At 44.1% G+C, this 19,011-nt stretch overlaps 1 protein-coding gene across 3 annotated transcripts in view; it reads right to left on the reverse strand.

Annotated features, from left to right (window-relative positions):
- LOC147888237 (transmembrane E3 ubiquitin-protein ligase FLY1-like) overlaps window positions 1–19,011 on the reverse strand; it is a 101,520-nt gene that overhangs the window by 54,026 nt on the left and 28,483 nt on the right. For all 3 annotated transcript variants that reach the window (XR_015543122.1, XR_015543123.1, XM_087393558.1), the window contains exons 2-5: window positions 7,119–7,191; window positions 6,814–6,941; window positions 6,598–6,716; window positions 6,444–6,504 (exon numbers count right to left, since the gene is read on the reverse strand). Coding sequence is in view for 1 of the 3 variants with exons in the window: in XM_087393558.1 (XP_087249684.1) it covers window positions 6,444–6,504; window positions 6,598–6,716; window positions 6,814–6,941; window positions 7,119–7,191 (381 nt within the window). In the remaining 2 variants the exon portion in view is untranslated. The remainder of the gene's footprint in view (window positions 1–6,443; window positions 6,505–6,597; window positions 6,717–6,813; window positions 6,942–7,118; window positions 7,192–19,011) is intronic.

Raw genomic sequence — 19,011 nt, forward strand, 5'->3', positions numbered from 1 at the left:
AGGACTCGCAGTGCAGCAAGGCACATGGAAGGTGCTAATTCAGTGGAATCAGCATATGCAGGTACTCTCCTTGATGAGGAGGAGCCTGCCACATTTGAAGAGGCAAAGGATAATGTGCATTGGATGAATGCCATGCACGATGAGTTGCAGTCCATTGCAAAAAATCAGACTTGGGATGTTGTGGACTTGCCACAGGGTAAACATGCCATTGGCACACGATGGGTATTCAAAGTCAAACGGAAGCCAGATGGCTCCATTGACAGATATAAGGCCAGGCTGGTTGCTAAGGGCTATGCTCAGAAAAAGGGCATAGATTATGAGGAGACATTCGCTCCTACATCCCGGATGACCACCATCCGATCAGTGATTGCTATGGCTGCACATTTTGAGTGGAATGTTCATCAGTTGGACATAAAAACAGCCTTCTTAAATGGGGACCTCCGGGCTTTGAAATTACAGCAAATGCACTTCAAGTATGCAAGCTCAATAAAGCTTTATATGGGCTGAAACAGGCCCCTCATGCATGGTATGCCAAGATACATGCCTTTTTTACCAGCAAGGGGCTGCACAATAGTCCTACTGAGAGCACCCTCTACATCAAGATGGATGGGGGGGAAATCTTAGTCATCCTTCTTTATGTCGATGACTTACTGCTCACAGGGTCCAATGAAGAAAAAATTGCAGATTTCAAAGCTGATTTGCAGACCAACTTTGACATGCCAGATTTGGGGCTGCTTCACTTTTATTTGGGGATCCAGTTCTCTCATGAGAGACGTGGCACTGTTATGTCTCAGTCCAAGTATGTTCAGAAACTCTTGGACAGATTTAACATGCAAGAGTGTAAGCCCATAGCCACTCCTATGGAGCCGGGGCTGAAACTCACAATGCATGATGCAGGAGAATCAGTTGATGCCACACTTTACAGTCAGGCTGTTGGATGCCTCATATATCTCTGCAACACTAGACCTGATATTCAATTTGCAGTATCTCAGGTGAGCAGGTACATGCACAGCCCAAAAACTATGCATTGGCAGGCAGTTAAGCGCATCTTCCGTTATTTGCAGGGCACAAAGTCTTTTGGCTTACTATTTCCCAGGGGGGGTGACTTGCAGATGCATGCCTACAGTGATTCAGATTGGGCTGGTGATTATGACACTAGGCAGTCCACTAGTGGCAATTGTTTCTTTTTGGGTAAATCTTGCATTTCATGGCTGAGCAAGAAACAATCTACAGTGGCTACCTCATCATGTGAAGCTGAGTACAGGGCAGCTTTCACAGCAACAGTTGAATGTGTCTGGCTGCGACGTCTATTTGCTGATCTTCATCTGTCTTTGGAGTGTCCCTCTCCAATTCTCACTGATAGTCAGAGTGCCATTGCAGTGGCAAAGAATCCAGTGTTTCATGCTCACACGAAACACATCGAGGTTCACTATCACTACGTCAGAGAGAAGTTGCATGCAGGAGAGATCAGAATGATCTTTGTGTCCACACATGACAACGTTGCAGATATTTTCACCAAAGCACTACCACGTGAAAAGTTTGAGGCATTTCGCAGTGCCCTGAACTTATATCCATTTGGTGATTGATCAGCCTTGTACATGACATTGGCACTGCAGGGGGGTGTTAGAATTATAGATATAATTCAGCAGTGACCAATGTAATATAATAAGCTAGTTAGGGGCACTTTTCCCTCTTTAAGAGGTTTTTCCCCCTAACCGCAGTTAGTTCACTAACTATGGTTAGTGACTACTAAGGTTTTGTCACTAGGACAAAACCTTATCTTTCCTTCAGTGTGTTGTACTGTCACACTCTTCTATTGCAACTAAGCTTTCAGCTTCCAAGCTTCCAGCTCTCTCACTCTCTCTTGCTCTCTCTCACTCACTCTCTACTCACAATACCATCCCCCACCACACAACGCACACCATGATACCGTCCAAAACGTAGCTTATACTAGCATGTCTTTCCACCCAAATACCCTACTAACAGATCTCTAGAATATTCCACTCCTAGAAGATCAAGCCGCTCTGATTACCATTCCCTCCATGAGGCAGCCCTACACACTTTCCCACACACCACTTGCTCCACTCGCCCGCTGCCTCTCAGCTCAGCCCCCCACAATAGCTGGTACGATGCTGAGTGTAAGGCACTTGCTGCCAACTCAGATTCAAGACTAAGCACAAGTGAGATGGAAACTGTACGCAAGTATCACCATCTGGTTCACCAAAAGAAGCAGGCATTCATTTGCCAGAACGAGGAGTTACTAAACATCCTATTTAGCAGCAACTCCCAAGGACATTTGGTGGAAGCTTCTCGAGCAATGAGCCCCCTCTCCTCTCACCAACATTACATTTTGGCACTCAGCCGACACATGACCTCTCATAGCTACTACCCACCCCATACTACGCACCACCGATGACGGTAGACGTGCAACTCTAAAGCTACATAATGGCCAAGACAACGATCAAAGGGACTACATATTGAATACATTGCATATGAACTAATCCCAATCTTGGCAAAGCATTTTAACGAAGTGGTCTACACTGGAGTTCCCCACACCCAGACCCTTAACAACATCATTCCTATTCACAAGGCAGGGGAATCGGGATCCCATGAGCTCTGAAAACTATAAGAACATTCCGGATTGGGTATGACATGTCCAAGATGTACGTAGGTTAGTCAATTGCAGATCGCCAAGGACTCAGAGCTGATGGACAGGCATTCTTTGATACCAATTCTCCTCTATGTAGATGAGTCTGACTCCCCTCTTCAACTGAGGTCTCCAACGACACTAGATACACTACACACCCTCTGTGAGACATAACTTGAAGGTCAACCGTGGTAAAACAAAGGTTAGATCTTCAACACATCCTAAGCAATCATGCATGGAGAGCACTCCACCTTCGATGGGTTACTTGTGGAGATCGTTGCATCCTCCACATATCTGGGAGTGCTTTCCTCTGGTCCAATTTTCACAATGATCAGCAATGCAAGCCAGACTGAGCAAGGGGTACGTCGGACTTGCCAGGCTTGAGAGAGTGCTTTCACTCTCACTTCCAGGATCCTTGGACCAAATCTCTTCTCTTTGATTCTTTGGTCCACCAAGCTCGTATAAATGGTAGCCCATGCTGGGACCCTGATCTATCGAAGGTGGATTGGGCTCGGTTGGAGAGGCTCCGGATTCTCTTATCGGCACAGATGATCCGCAATAAGCCATCCATCCCACACCATTTCCTCTTGGCTGAGTTTGGGGTCCCTCCACTCCATCTCGACACTGAATAGGTGATCACATACCTCCACCAAGTTAACGATTTTGGTTTCTCGAACACAAGTCGCCACAGGTTACCATGGCTAGCCTTATAATATTAGCAACAAGAGGTAGCAGCTGAGGGTGATCAGAGGTGTTGGTATAACCATACATGTAGACGGTTTGCGAGCCTGGGACTTTACTTGGACAGATTGCCTCATTTTCAGTATAGCCTTGAGGACCCCTCTATTCTACTCACTTATCACGAGGCTAACCAGGTCATTCAAAAGGATCTCACACAGCGTGTACATGTGCGTGTGTGTGAGTGTGTGTGAGCATGCGTGTACGCAACTACACACATACACAACCTAGCTTCATCAACCCACCAAGCTACACATGGATCTACCTCCCCACTCTCACGATCTCAAACGGGTGGTTCCGTGTTTCTTCACATCAATTACGTAAGATTGGACAAGCTGAGGGCATACCTAGATCTGCACCCTAAGTGATCTGCAAGAGACTAAGACACAGAAGCACTTCGCTTTTAAATGTCTTGTATACGATGAGATCTACGGCCCTCACCCATGTCTTTCCAAAAATGAATTTGGTCCTCGGGCTTGACCTTGACACCCTTAGTAATCAACTAGAGTTCCCTCGTCAACATGTGACTTCGTAGAAGATTGGGTAATTATTCCCATCCAAACCCCCTTCTGCCCGAAATTGGGAATAGACGAGTTGCCATGAGTAGCCCTCTAGAGTTCCGTGAAGTTTATGTTGAAGTTGTACTCACTACAAGCCTCTCTCATCAACGCATACCTTCTAAATCGATCTGCGTTAGTCATCTTTTAGAGATTTAAAAGAACCAAATAGTTGACAGGTGCAAAGGGAACAGTGGCGATGCACTCAAGAGAACAGCCACAAGATAAGACTATTGCACGGTACCTTGGCCCTCACACTAGTCAAGAACTCTTCCAAGCCTTGGTAAGGATCATTATAGCCATGTTGTCATGAAATCTAGTGATGGCTGTACTTGATCCTTAAAAACACAAAGTTAACCCAAACGTGGTTAAAAGCACACATGACACCACTTCATCAAATGGCACTAGTATATGTATACTTGGCCCTGACAAGCCAACGATGTTTCCAGGTTTTGATAAAGTCCACAAGAATTATGTCATTGTGAGATGCCTTACAAGCAAGCAAATGGCACTAGTGTATGTATCCTTGGCCTTGACAAGCAGGAATGTTTCCAGGTTTGACAAGTACCACAAGAACCATGTCATCATGAAATGCCTTACAGGTGATCTCAGATTGAGCTTATGAAATGCAATACTAAGCCAATTGTGGTTAAAAGCAATGCATGTTTAATTGACAGCCACTTTGCCCTAGCGTAAGCAAGAAAGAGGCAACAAATAACCAGATGATACCCCAAACCAATTCAGTCAGGTAAAAAGACAGTCAATCACTCTATCTCTACAAGTTGGTAGAACCCAAGAAATCATGTGATGGAATTCCAATCGATTGCTTTGTCGGAAGTGATTGGATCTCTCTTTTCATTTGAAAATGTATTCCCAAACATTGGTCGATACCTTCTCAAACCCTATGTTGGATATTGATCAGAACAACCGAGACATCTCCGAACATGCCCACAGGCAGTGCAGAACAGAATTCAAATGAAAATACAAGAATTAGTCAGGAGTAATGGCAAGAAATAAAACAACAATTGGTGAAGAATAATCACAAGAAATAAAATCTTCAAATCACAAGTCATAACAATTAAAGAATCTTGGGAAAAAGGCTAAAGCTACAAGCGCCATACAAATCATCCTCCGCACTCCCTCAACAAAAACAAACAGCAAAAAGAAACAAAAATAATTGTCAGCATTTGCAAAGACATTGCTCTATCAAAGACTGGCCTGGCCTGGACCAAAGGGGGATTTCAAGGTAAATTTTTATTTTTGAACACAAATTGTGAACACACTGTGAAGCAAATTATAAAATGTAAGAAAATATGAGATCCCAAAATGATCTACAAAGCACCCATTGAAGCCTTGAAAATGGTACCATAGGCTAATATTTGTAACTCTACCCTAGGAACGATTCGCCCAATGACCTACACTTCCATAACTGTGCTCGCCTCTTAAAAATTACTTGGGTTTAAGTATACTTAAATTTAATATATATGGCGGCCCTAGCATGTAAACTCATTGTGCTTGACATGACTTAGGCAAGCTTCTCGTGCAGCTGGCCATATCACCCCCATCTCCATTTACAGGTTCCACTCCGTGGACTAGTCACAATCCCATAGTCATGCTTTTCTTTTTCAAAAAAGCTATATAACACGTCCAAGACTCTTTCCAAGGCTTCTAACATACAGCTCGATTTTCAAAAAAGACTAAAATGTAGGGTATAAGTGGATTACTGTAAACATAAGGCATATACCACATCTCAAGTATTTGTCAAATATAGCCCATTTTGCGAAAAAATGAAAAACAAAGGGACATATCAATTCCTCTCGAACATATGGCGTACACCACACGTTCACATAGAGATTTTCTTGTTACATAGGTTTTTTATAAGCTAGAATTTGAGAATTCTAACCTTATAGCTGGCTCTGGATGACTTATGCGGATCAATTCAAGTACTTGAAGGGCTAAATTTGGACCTCATATGAGTTAATTATGTTTTGGGCGAATTTATCAAAATTTAAGCTTTGAAAATTAGCCCCCCAACACTGAGAAGCTTCTAGATTCACGATTGGGCAAAAATTCAACCTTAAAATTACCCTGCAGAACACTGCTTGATATATTCAACAATTGACCTGAGGAGGTTTACAGAATTTGAAAGAAGAGTTGGCACTCGACCTGCAGAGGATTGTGGACTACAGAGAAATTAGGGTCGAGAATAGGGCATTGAGTTACCTAAAGTCTTTCACCAACTTTTTCATTGTCAATTTATTCTTAACAAGCTGTTCTCTCGAAAAAGATTGAGAATTGTGTTAATAGCATCTATTCTCGCATGTCCCCTAAATAAACCCACGCAACCATACATGCTCATTATAGTCCTTATAAATGGAAAGAATTTTGTAAATACTAGATGTTACCAGAAACCAAATTACAGGTTATGCAATCATATTTGCCATCTTGCATGTTCAATGTGCTTCAAACCTTGAGAAAACTGAGTACATGAAGCTGCTCACCAAATGATATGGATTGGACTGCATAAACTCCTCCCCTTGGGTAATCTCTCCATCAATCGGACTGGTCAATATAAAAGTGACACAATTTTTATTGCTTTGTGGTTAATACTGACAGCAAATTAAGCACTCTCTCAGTGATACGATATGCACTCACCTACTGGCGACCATTCGGAGTTGCCGGAAAGGCCACACATAAACCCCTTCAATTTTTATTTGAAGGGTTTCGAAATCATTATCATCCAAATACATGCCATCATGTAGTAACACTTCCCCCTATTGAATCGATCAAAACATCTTTAAAATATGGAATTGCAAAGAATAATCTTTGTCATCAACCAAAGGCAATGAATTTGAGTCATTTGAGTTTTACTTGAACATAATGTACACCATATATTTTTGACAGTGAGCTTATAAGTTCGATGACAATATTCCCCATAGTCTTCTGAAACTTTGGCAACCTTGAAGAGTTATTTTGATGCTCACGAATTCCCCAAGTCCCTGGACACAATGAAACTACAGTTACATAAGACCTTTCAAGAGAGGGAAAAAAAGCTACAACTTTTTATGTAAATTCCAGCTCACAGAAATAACCTTTAAAGGCCAACTCCAAATTCCTAGAGACATGAAACGGCACACCTATAACAATACGTTCCAAAACCTTACAACTTTCTTCACCTTTGTATGTGCCTGAAATATTCCACATTGGATATGGTCCCACCGCACCCTCATCTCCATCTGGGAATAAGTGCTGAATCAGAAAGATAGAAATTAATAGTGAGTTCATCTTGTTCCCGTATGACAAAAGGAACGGCCACATTGCCAATTTCAAAGATAAGCACAACAGAAATGAAGTAAGATAAAAGATTGATTCAGAAATCATAAGACTATTTCCCAATCCATAATTGTGTTAAGAGTGCGTCAATCCCTCAAACACACAAGGTTTGCACACAGCCCGGAGCTGGTACTAGCAGCCTGACTCAGCCACACAGCTCTCACAGGCTGTTACCATTGCTGTTACTAGTGCCATACCATTGCTGCCCTCCTTGGGATACTCTAGTAGACAAGGAAAAGAAGGCGACTCTCCATGCAAACTGTCTTTTGGAAGCAACTCTCTGCTGTCCGGAGCTGGCATGCAACACCAGACCTAGCAACTGACCCTGAATGAAAATCAATCTGGATCCCTAGCTGCAGGCGAATCAATCTGGAGGCTCCTGACTGTAGGCGAATCAACCTGGAAGCTCCTGGGAAGTATGGTGGCCCTTGGGCAGTAGGTGAATTTTTTTTAAAACTTCTGACAGCCCTAGCAGCTCCCTGGTTGATGGCAAACTCTTCTAGAGGCTCCTGGGCAGTAAGCAAATCAACCTGGTGGCTCTTGGGCAGTAAGCGAATTTTGTTTTTGAACTTCTAGAAGCCCTGGCATCTCCTTGGTTGATGGGGAATTCTTTTGGAGGCTCCCTGGCTGTAGCCAAATTCCGCTTTTGAGCCCTGTGGTAACTCTCGGCCACGAACTGCTCTTGTAGTCAAAAAATCAGCAAGGCAATTTGTTAGCATAGCCCTGGGGCACTTTCCCAGCCTATGCCTTGCCTCTCTCTACCTTCCTCTCCTCCAGAAAACTGCTTCCAAGTGAATTTCGACGTTTCTACTTGCTTCCCAAGCCAGCTTGCCAAACATGGTCCCTGGAGCTATTTTTGTTAGAATGTCACGGTCCCCACCTGTGAGCCCCCGATTCAAGGGGACAAGGGGGCAGAAGACAATAGGGGGAAGGGAGGTTCATACCTGACTGTTTTGGAGGCAGAAATGTACTGGATCTGAGGCAGCACCCTGCGTGGTAAAATGCGCCAGCAAACAAGGGGGGCTGGAGAAGGGATGCAGGGCAGTTTTGGGCCTGGCAGCAACAGCCCACAAGGCCCACAAAGGGGCCTATTTATAGGCCAGACCAGCCAGGTCTGGTCAGCCTCCTACAGCCCCTTATAACCGACCAGATCAGGTCAGTTAGGGGCCCTACCAGGTCGGTGCATAGATCAGGGAGCCGACTCCTTGATCGGCCACTTTGAGAGGCCCTGGCCCTCCTATAAAAAGCCCCCCCACTCCCCCTCATTCCTCATCACCTACACTGAAAGCCTTGTGTCATGGGGACGTGAATTTCTAAGCTTTAGGATTTTATGGTGACTAGCCTAGCCTCCAACTGATCAAAACATTTCAAAGGACACTTCAGTGCAATTAATTCCATGGGCCAAGGCAAGGGACTGAAGGTTAGAGAGGGGTAAATTTCCCTTTCGCTAAAAGTAGCACCAGGAGCCATGTTTGGCTAGCTGGCTTGGAAAGCAAGCTGAAAAGTCGAAATTTGCTTTCAGGGCTGTTTTCTGGACCATAGAGGAACAGAGAGAGGCAAGTCACATGCTGGGAAAGAGCTCCAGGGCTATTCTATCACATCGGTATGCTGATTTTTGACTCCTAGGGCAGTATGTGGGCTGTTGGTGGGCTGCCAGGGCTGCCAAAAGCTCAAAAACGAAATTCGTTTTTGTGCCAGGAGCCTCCAGATCAGTTCGTTTTTGCTGCACGCCTACCATTCATGCCTTCCCAAAGGCCCAAATCTGATTCGCACTTCTTCCAAGAGCTTTCCAGGCCAGGTGCCTATCAAAATCGAACTTTTCCAAGCAGTTTGGAGCTTCTAGGCAACTCGATTTGCTTCCAAACTTGGTGATTCTCTTCCAGCAGGTCTTCCAGGATTGCTTTTCCTGATTTTCATCTGCCAGAGTGCCAAAGATCTTGCCAGGGAACTTTGTTTTTCCCTGCTGGCTGTTTTTCCCAGAATTTCGGGAGCTTTCCTATCAGTTGATTGCTTTCCGAGGACTTTCCTATTGCCTCAGAACCTTCAGATCCTTTTTCTTTGCACAGTTGACCTTTCTGTTTGCCGGGAACGGCCAAGGTGTGGTTGTTTTGCTGGCTTCTGTCTTGCTAGGACTCCCTTGACGGGTATTCAGAGCTACCAAGACAGATACGGCCGATTTCTCTGCTGCTAGGACTCCCCTAGTGGGTATCAGAGCTGCCAGGTTAGAACCCTCAGCCAGATTCGGAAGAAGGGCTGCCATGGAATGTTGCACTGGGCTGGGATGCCTTTTCTATGATTGCAAAGCAAGACGGAAGTGCCTATGATCGGATTATTCAGTTAGCTATCTGTGGGCTGATGCACTGCGGTGCTATTCTTGTATTTGCAAGCCTTCTGAATAAAAGACAAAAAACTATCAAAAGGGGCGCTAAGTTTAGGGCCAATCTGGTGTCTAGTACAGACACGGGCAATCTAGCTCCTGATTTTGGTTTTTGTTATTATTTTCTGGTTGGCTGTAATAATTCTCTAAGTGGCTGAAATCATGGTTTTTGGTGGTTAAAAATTGTTCACCGCCCTTTGGAGATCCCAAAGGCCGGGTACACCTTGCACCCAGCAAGCGTGCTAGGAGAGGAGAGTACTCAGGTTTTTGGGCAGCAACACTTGATGTCTTCTCTGCTCATCTCTGAGCTTTTGTCGGCCCACATCTTGTGGAAGACTATATCTAAGTTTTGGTCTCTATCTCTCTCTATCTCTTTCGAGGAAGGTTTTGTGTATGAATGTGATCATCTACATAGTCTACTCAGTGTTGCATGAGCTGTAAGAGGTGTGAGAGATTCTATCCTCTACTTTCCAACAATTTTTAGTAGTGGGATTTTTACCCCCCTCTTGCCCTTCAGCTCCTTGCCTAGGCCCATAGAATTAATACACTGGATAAGCCCTTTTTTACAGTTTAATCAATGAGAGGCCAAAGGTATTCATAGGTCTAGAAAATTCACATCCCCGTGACATATAGAGCCCAAGAACTCACACAATGGTATATTGAAATCTCAAACTTCTTTCCTTAATATGTCCTATGCATAGATGTGCACGAAGTAAATAGACAATGCTCATAAAAGAGATGTAGAACCATCGTCATATATTTCCATCCAATGTGGACACAATACAAAGAGCTATGTTCAGTGTGCCACCCTCTATCAACAGAGTGATAACTAGATGTGGACCCCTGAACACTTCCACAACACTCACCCCACAATCATACCTTCCAACTGATCCTCTTGAACAGCCTCTCATTAGGCAGTGCTTGCTATGGAACCTTGACCTCCTTCACCAAACGGATAGTGAATGAGCCGTAAAGGACTCCCTTTTGTTCACTCCCATTGAGAAGCACTTTAGAACAAGTCGGGGATGTCCTCAATCATAGGTCTTTGAGCCCACAGCTCCTCCTCCTCCACGTCCATTCCCGATCACAAACCCGCCAACATTCTCAAGCAATCCTAGCACAAATGTTATCCAGTTGTCCCAAGTTCTGTTTCAAACCGTCTTCACTCTGGCTATATCTGCAACCAAGTCCTTCACTTGAACAATGACATTCCAATGGTTGATCCACATAGATCTCCAAAGCCAACTGCCTTTCCACAAGTCCTGTACCATGAGCTCCAGACGAACTCTCAACTGATTAATCCTCCAATGACATTATCTCTTTTTGATAGTGTCTCTTTTGACCTATAGATACCCCCATCTCCACCTTGAAGACTTTAACATTTTCATCATGTTCTCCTTGTAGTAACCTATAGCCGAGCTAGAAGAAGCAACAGTCTTCCCCTCTACCTATGACAGTATCTCTTTTGACCCGTAGATGCCCGCATCTCCACCTTGAAGGCTTCAACATATTCATCATGTTCTCCTTCCAGTAATCTACAGCCGAGCTTTGAAGAAGCAACAAGACTTCCCCCTCTGCCTACGAGAAAGTCTTTCACCCTCCCGTCTCTCAATAAGCTTCCAAAGAGCTTCCAAGGGTGGTGACAACTCTCACCACTGGAAAACCATCAAAGCCCATCACATTTGAGATGGGCCCGCTGTTGCTCCAAGAGGAGGCACAAATGAAGCTCTATGACAGCAGCAACATTGATGAGAAGGCCTATCTAGTATATGGTCAAGGGTAAGCCTAGCAAATGTAAGGCTCAAAAAAGGATAATGCCAAGGATTCAAAAGATAATGGAGACTCTTCTGAAGCGAAAGTAAAAGGATGAGCAAGAACAAGATGATGGGGACTCTTCTAAAGTGAAAGCAAAAAGAAGAGCAAGAACAAGCAAAATTACTTCTCTTGCAATAAACCTGTACATTTTGCAAAGGACTAAAAGAAGAAGGAAGCTCAACTAGTGATGGAGGAACAATCAAAGCACAGCATATGCCCTATGGTAAAAGAGGAACTTTTCTAGTAAAAGTATCACCGAGATAAAGTTTGCAATGCGGTGTTCATGACAAACATCAAGGAATGGTGCACAGATCTCAACTTTGTGGAGGCTAGTAAATTTTCCTCAGTTTTGGTACATGAGGAAAATACCACCGGCAAAGATGGAGGTCCTCATTCAAAGTTGGAGCCTAACGTGCTAGAGTTTACCCAAGGAAGCATGCCTACAAAGTTACATAGAGACACTAACTCCAATCAATACCTGACTTGCTGCAATGGCAAGCAATACTAGACTGAATTTTCAAGGCACATTTCCTCAATTTCCTTGATTGGAAACTTCTATAGATTCCTCTAGAGTGGTGGTTTGAAGAAGAGGGATAGTGAAAACCATCCATGCAGACAAAGGGGAGGTTCTCATTGAGGAGGTCGAGGACTTTAACAAATTCAAGTTGCTCATCAATGAAGGTGATCAAGAGAATTCTCCAAATTGGCTTAGTTGCATGATGTTGCAAAGGACCACATCGTTGAAGCCTTTTCAATAGAAACTTCTGTGAGGAGATGGTGAGTGAGAGAGAGCAAAAGAGAGTGAGAGCTCGAAGCTTGGAAGCTGAAAGCTGAGTTGTAATAGAAGAGTGTGAGAGTACAACTCAATGAGAGAAAGATAAGGTTTTGTCCTAGTGACATAGTAGTCACTAACCATAGTTAGTGAACTAACTGCGGTTAGGGGAAAAAACCTCTTAAAGAGGGAAAAGTGCCCCTAACTAGCTTATTAATATTACATTGGTCACTGCTGAATTATATCTATAATTCTAACACCCCCCTGCAGTGCCAATGTCATGTACAAGGCTGATCAATCACCAAACGGATATAAGTTCAAGGCACTGCGAAATGCCTCAAACTTTTCACATGGTAGTGCTTTGGTGAAAATATCTGCAACGTTGTCATGTGTGGACACAAAGATCATACTGATCTCTCCTGCATGCAACTTCTCTCTGACGTAGTGATAGTGAACCTCAATGTGCTTCGTGCGAGCATAAAACACTGGATTCTTTACCACTGCAATGGCACTCTGACTATCAGTGAGAATTGGAGAAGAACCCTCCAAAGACAGATGAAGATCAGCAAATAGACGTCGCAGCCAGACACATTCAACTGTTGCTGTGAATGCTGCCCTGTACTCAGCTTCACATGATGAGGTAGCCACTGTAGATTGTTTCTTGCTCAGCCAGGAAATGCAAGATTTACCCAACAAGAAACAATTGCCACTAGTGGACTGCCTAGTGTCATAATCACCAGCCCAATCTGAATCACTGTAGGCATGCATCTGTAAGTCACCCCCCCTGGGAAATAGCAAGCCAAAAGACTTTGTGCCCTGCAAATAACGGAAGATGCGCTTAACTGCCTGCCAATGCATAGTTTTTGGGCTGTGCATATACCTGCTCACCTGAGATACTGCAAACTGAATATCAGGTCTAGTGTTGCAGAGATATATGAGGCATCCAACAGCCTGACTGTAAAGTGTGGCATCAACTGATTCTCCTGCATCATGCATTGTGAGTTTCAGCGCCGGCTCCATGGGAGTGGCTATGGGCTTACACTCATACATGTTAAATCTGTCCAAGAGTTTCTGAACATACTTGGACTGAGACATAACAGTGACACGTCTCTCATGAGAGAACTGGATCCCCAAATAGAAGTGAAGCAGCCCCAAATCTGACATGTCAAAGTTGGTCTACAAATCAACTTTGAAATCTGCAATTTTGTCTTCATTGGACCTTGTGAGCAGTAAGTCATCGACATAAAGAAGGATGACTAAAATTTCCCCCGCATCCATCTTGATGTAGAGGGTGCTCTCAGTAGGCCTATTGTGCAGCCCCTTGCTGGTCAAAAAGGCATGGATCTTGGCATACCATGCATGAGCGGCCTGTTTCAGCCCATATAAAGCTTTGTTGAGCCTGCATACTTGAAGTGTATTTGCTGTAATTTCAAAGCCCGGAGGTTGTTTGACATACACCTCTTCCAGCAAGTCCCCATTTAAGAAGGCTGTTTTTATGTCCAACTGATGAACATTCCACTCAAAATGTGCAGCCATTGCAATAACTGATCGGATGGTGGTCATCCGGGATGTAGGAGCGAATGTCTCCTCATAATCTATGCCCTTTTTCTGAGCATAGCCTTTAGCAACCAGCCTTGCCTTATATCTGTCAATGGAGCCATCTGGCTTCCGTTTGACCTTGAAAACCCATCGTTTGCCAATGGCATGTTTACCCTGTGGCAAGTCTACAACATCCCAAGTCTGATTTTTTGCAATGGACTGCAACTCATCGTGCATGGCATTCATCCAATGCACATTATCCTTTGTCTCTTCGAATGTGGCAGGCTCTTCCTCATCAAGGAGAGTACCTGCATATGCTGATTCCACTAAATTAGCACCTTCCATGTGCCTTGCTGCACTGCGAGTCCTGCCAGATAACGGAGCATCAATTTTACTCTCCCTGAGAGTCTGTAACAGCCAATTTGGGACTGTTTTTGCTGCATGTATGTCTGCAATTTCTTGCTGCACCACCTATTCCACTGCCTGTGGAGGGGGCAAGACATCCTGTGGCGAAACTGAAGCATCTGGAGGTTGCTGTAAATTCTGATTTGGATCAGAAAAATCAGCAGGGGAACCCAAGGCAATGGGTAGCAACCCCTCAAAGACATCCTCTGAAGACGAAGGCATTTGAAATTCAGCCTGAGTGTGAGCTGAATTTTCAGAAAATATCACATCTCTACTTACTATGATCTTGCGTGTAGCAGGATTGTAGAGACGGTACCCCTTGCTTTCTGCACTGTAGCCAACAAATATGCATTTGATGGCTTTATCTGACAACTTGTGCCTAAATTCAACTGGCACATGAGCATAAGCAAGGCATCCAAAGACTCGGAAGTGATCCACTGAAGGCTTCCTGTCATTCCAGACCTCATAAGGAGTCTTTGTTTTTAAAGCCTTAGTGGGAGCCCGATTCAAAATGTAATTGGCACACATCAAACCCTCTAGCCAGAATTCGTGAGGCATGTGTTTGCTTTTCAGCATACATCTGTCCATCTCCATGAGGGTTCTACTTTTCCTCCCAGCTTTCCCATTTTGCTGAGGGGTCAGCCTAACTGTGAGCTGATGCACAATACCCTTGCCTTTCAGAAAAGCATCAAATTCTGCAGATAGGTATTCCCCACCTTTATCTGTGCGCAATGTCTGTATCTTGAGTCCGGTTTCATTTTCAACCATGGCTGAAAAGTGTTTAAACACCGTGAACACTTCAGATTTCTTTTTCAGCCCATAAACCCAAGTAAAATTGGAGTAATCATCAATAAATGTAACGAAGTAGAGATGACCACCCAACGATGGAGTCCTCATGGGACCACAGACATCACTGTGTATAAGCTGTAATTTGCGGACAGCTTTAACTGAACCATCCTTCTTGAAGGGGAATCTATGCATCTTGCCTAAAATGCACCCTTCACAGGCATGTGGAGGAGGTATCTCAAGAGGTGGCAATGCTTCAACCACGGAAAACTTCTGAAGTGTCATCAAGCTGTTGTAATGCATGTGGCCATATGTGGCATGCCATAATTCTGCATTCTGCATGGCAGCTGTAGGGGTAGAAACTGCAAGAGCATGGGCTGCTCTTTTCTCAAAAATATCAAGCTGAAAAAGCCCACGCAGCACAGTACCAGATAACCTTAAGGCATAGTCATCTTCCCTGTCTCGGACAGCACATTTTTCATCCTCAAAGATGACCTGAAATCCCCCTCTGTTAAGAGTGGACACTGAAAGGAGATTTTTGGTTATGCCAGGCACATATAAGACATCTGAAAGTCTGAAAATCGAGCCATCAATGGCAGTGAGCTCAACATCTCCTGTGCCACGTACTGAGTATGATGAGTTGTTGGCACAAGTGACTTTCTTACCAACGGGAGGTGGATGCAAGGAAGTAAAAAGACACTTCCTAGAAGTGATGTGCTTGGATGCACCGCTGTCAAAATACCAAGTGTTCAGTGTTTCATTGACACTGAAAGCAGATGCATCTGTAGAAGAGTCATAACTGCAAGTTAAAAATGCATATGTATCATCACTGCAAGTGGCTGTACTATCCCGAGCATCTAGAACAGCCAACCTAGAATCTGAAATGCAAGATAAAAAGGCATAATCCTGTCCAACGAAGTTGGCTGCAGCATCCCCACTGTCAGATGCATGAGGAGCTGAATCTGAAACAGCCATACCTGAGCTGTTTTTCTTTTATTTTGCAAGCCTTTTCCTGCATTCTGCTATGTGATGACCTGGCTTTTTGCAGTAGTGACAAAAACCCTTCTTCTTGGGCTTACTTGCATCATTTTTAGCCTTTTGTGAAGGCTGTCCTGACCCACTGGAAGGCTGATTTACTGATGTCTTTGCCTGTCCCTTTGTTTTTTATTTAAATTTTGAGAGCATGGCTTGTTCACCTGCATGTGAAGCCAAATTTTTCCTGGTCTGCTCTTCCTGAAGCAGAAGTCCTATCAACTCATGAAAAGTGAGAGGATTTGCACCCCCCCTCAATGATAAGTTCAGCGAGGTATGAAAGCTGAGATAAGACTCAGGAAGAGAATTCAGAGTGGTTGTTATCATGTCTGAATCAGGAATAATTTCATCTATGTTTAACAATTGCTCTATGAGATCCTGTAGCTTTGTGAGGTGGACTGACATGGAGTCACCCTCTTCGATATGTGTATTACTCAACTCTCTTTTCAAGAAAGATACCCTTGCATCATTCCGAGCTGCATACATGCTTTCCAAAATATCCCACGCTGCCCTGGAGGTCTTACACGACCGGATATGCGGAACGATAAATCTTTTCACTGAAAGAGAGATGCATGACAAAGCTAAGGCATCCCGTGAATCCCATCTCTTCTGCTCTGGAGTAGTGACTGTAGCTGCACCAACAACTTGTCCTGCAGCTGCACCTTGTGCACGACCTCTTCCATCTCCTTGCTGGGGAGGGGTAGCAGGTGCAATATCTGCTGGTCGGATCTCATCCCCATTGACATAATCCCATAAATTGCGAGAAATCAGAATATTGCGTACCATGAAACTCTAGAGGGAGTAGTTGGTACCATCCAACTTGTCTTCCTGTGAAAGACCACCGAACTCGAACTCTTTCTGATTTTGATGGGCCATATCTGAGAAAAAGATTGAAGCAGATACAAAGCTGAATTCCCTTACTGGGAATGAAATGCACAACTCCCAAAAAAACACAGCCAAGCACGGGCTGTAAATGCAACTTAGATTTCTGTACTTGCACTGTCAAAAATCTGTCCAAACATCAAAAACTCTCCAAAATCTGCCAAAAGTGCTTCAAACACTCCAAGAAAGGCAGTATGAACTGAATACTCCAAAAATTGCTCTCCCAACACAAAAGCCCCAAAATAGGCCTGAAATTGCAACCGGAAAGGGGCAAATTGAACAAAAGCCCCAAATGTTGCAAGAATTACGCTATCTGCAAAAGCCCCAAATTTTACTGCAAAATTGCAGTGTAATCACAAAATCCCCAAATTTCTTCAAGAAATTGTACTGCAGAACTGAAAGCCCCAAATTTCACACAAAATCTGCAATTTTTGCTCCAAGTGTAGCTCCGAAACTACACAATGATTGCAATGGCTGCAACATACAGAATGCCCCAAATGTACTCCCAGAATACTGAGCCAAACAATGGCTGTCTGCAAACAATGCCTGCAAAAATAAAACTCTGCACTGAAGACCTGCAATGGAAGGGTATGGACTGTGAGCTGACAGTACGGATCTGTCAGTGTACGGTCCTGTACGGATTTTCGTACATGTACGGATGACCGTACGAATGTACGGACTGCAGACGGCAGAAGTTGTACGGACGAGGTACGGCGTACGGACGACGATGTACGGCGAGCAGATCTGCACAGCGCTGTACGGCGCAAATCTGTACGACGGAGTAGTACGCTGTACGGAACTATGACCTGTACGAAAACAGGTACGAATACCTGTTGTATAGTGTGTACGCGCATGTACGGTCGACTACGGCAAGCTGTACGTACGGAACTGTACAGGAGCTAAACTGTACGGCGGAGCTGTACGGGAGCTGGACTGTACGGCAGGATTTTGTACAGTCGTACGGACTGTACGGACGAGGTGTAGCAGATTGAAGCTGGAGCTGAACAGGGAGATTGGAGCTGGAGGCAAGAAGCAGGAGCTGAAGGGAGCAGGGAGCACGGAGCTCTTGAACTCGCTCTGATACCAAATGTGAGGAGATGGTGAGTGAGAGAGAGCAAGAGAGAGTGAGAGCTGGAAGCTTGGAAGCTGAAAGCTGAGTTGTAATAGAAGAGTGTGAGAGTACAACTCAATGAGAGAAAGATAAGGTTTTGTCCTAGTGACAAAACCTTAGTAGTCACTAACCATAGTTAGTGAACTAACTGCGGTTAGGGGGAAAAACCTCTTAAAGAGGGAAAAGTGCCCCTAACTAGCTTATTAATATTACATTAGTCACTGCTCAATTATATCTATAATTCTAACAACTTCGGGCCCAGACAATTAGAGGAGATTGATCCTACTCATGGAAAATCAATCAGGAAAAGTATTACTCCAAAGACAACTAGAAAGATTCCTACCAATATGGATTCATGTGAAGCAGCCACAGGTATATCACTGCGCAAGGTTTGAAGGACCAGGGTATAGATGGTGCTAGTTTGACGTCAGCCAAGGAAGGGTGCTTTGTAGAATCTAGGCTATCCTCAACTTTTGAGGGGAGTAGCTGGACGCTCATCTCTCATATGGATGATGGCCTTGGGAGTTGATATATATTATATGTAGACTCTACAAGATGCTAACTTCGAGGATGAACCTGTTGATGGTACCTGTATTGCATGATGGGTGGTTGCTACTGCACAAAGAAAACCTATGTTCCAGGATCATTTGCTTGTACAAAGCCAACTTGGAGCTTCAGAGTCCAGGCATAGAGTTTGAGGACGCCTTTAACTTGTTCCTAAGATCTCAATGATACCTAATCGAGCATCTGCATCAACACATGGCTGTTGGCCCACATTAGGTTGGTGAGAGGGGGTGTTTGAAACCTCTTCATGCTTTCTTGAAGGGGAAGGGGAAAGATTGCTTTGCATAAGATTGCAAAATATTGCTTTACTTCATAGATTTGTGAGACAGAAACTGAAATATACAATATTGCTTGAGAAAAGATGAACACATGATTAAGGGGCCAAGAAGCCCCTCCTTATCCAAGCTCTTTATTACAATGAGACAAAAGATGAACACATGATTAAGGGGCCAA

This window comes from Dipteris shenzhenensis, chromosome 22 (genome assembly GCF_047967505.1).
Source record: "Dipteris shenzhenensis isolate YYH24624 ecotype China chromosome 22, Dip_SZ_1.0, whole genome shotgun sequence".
Classification (NCBI taxonomy): Eukaryota; Viridiplantae; Streptophyta; class Polypodiopsida; order Gleicheniales; family Dipteridaceae; genus Dipteris; species Dipteris shenzhenensis.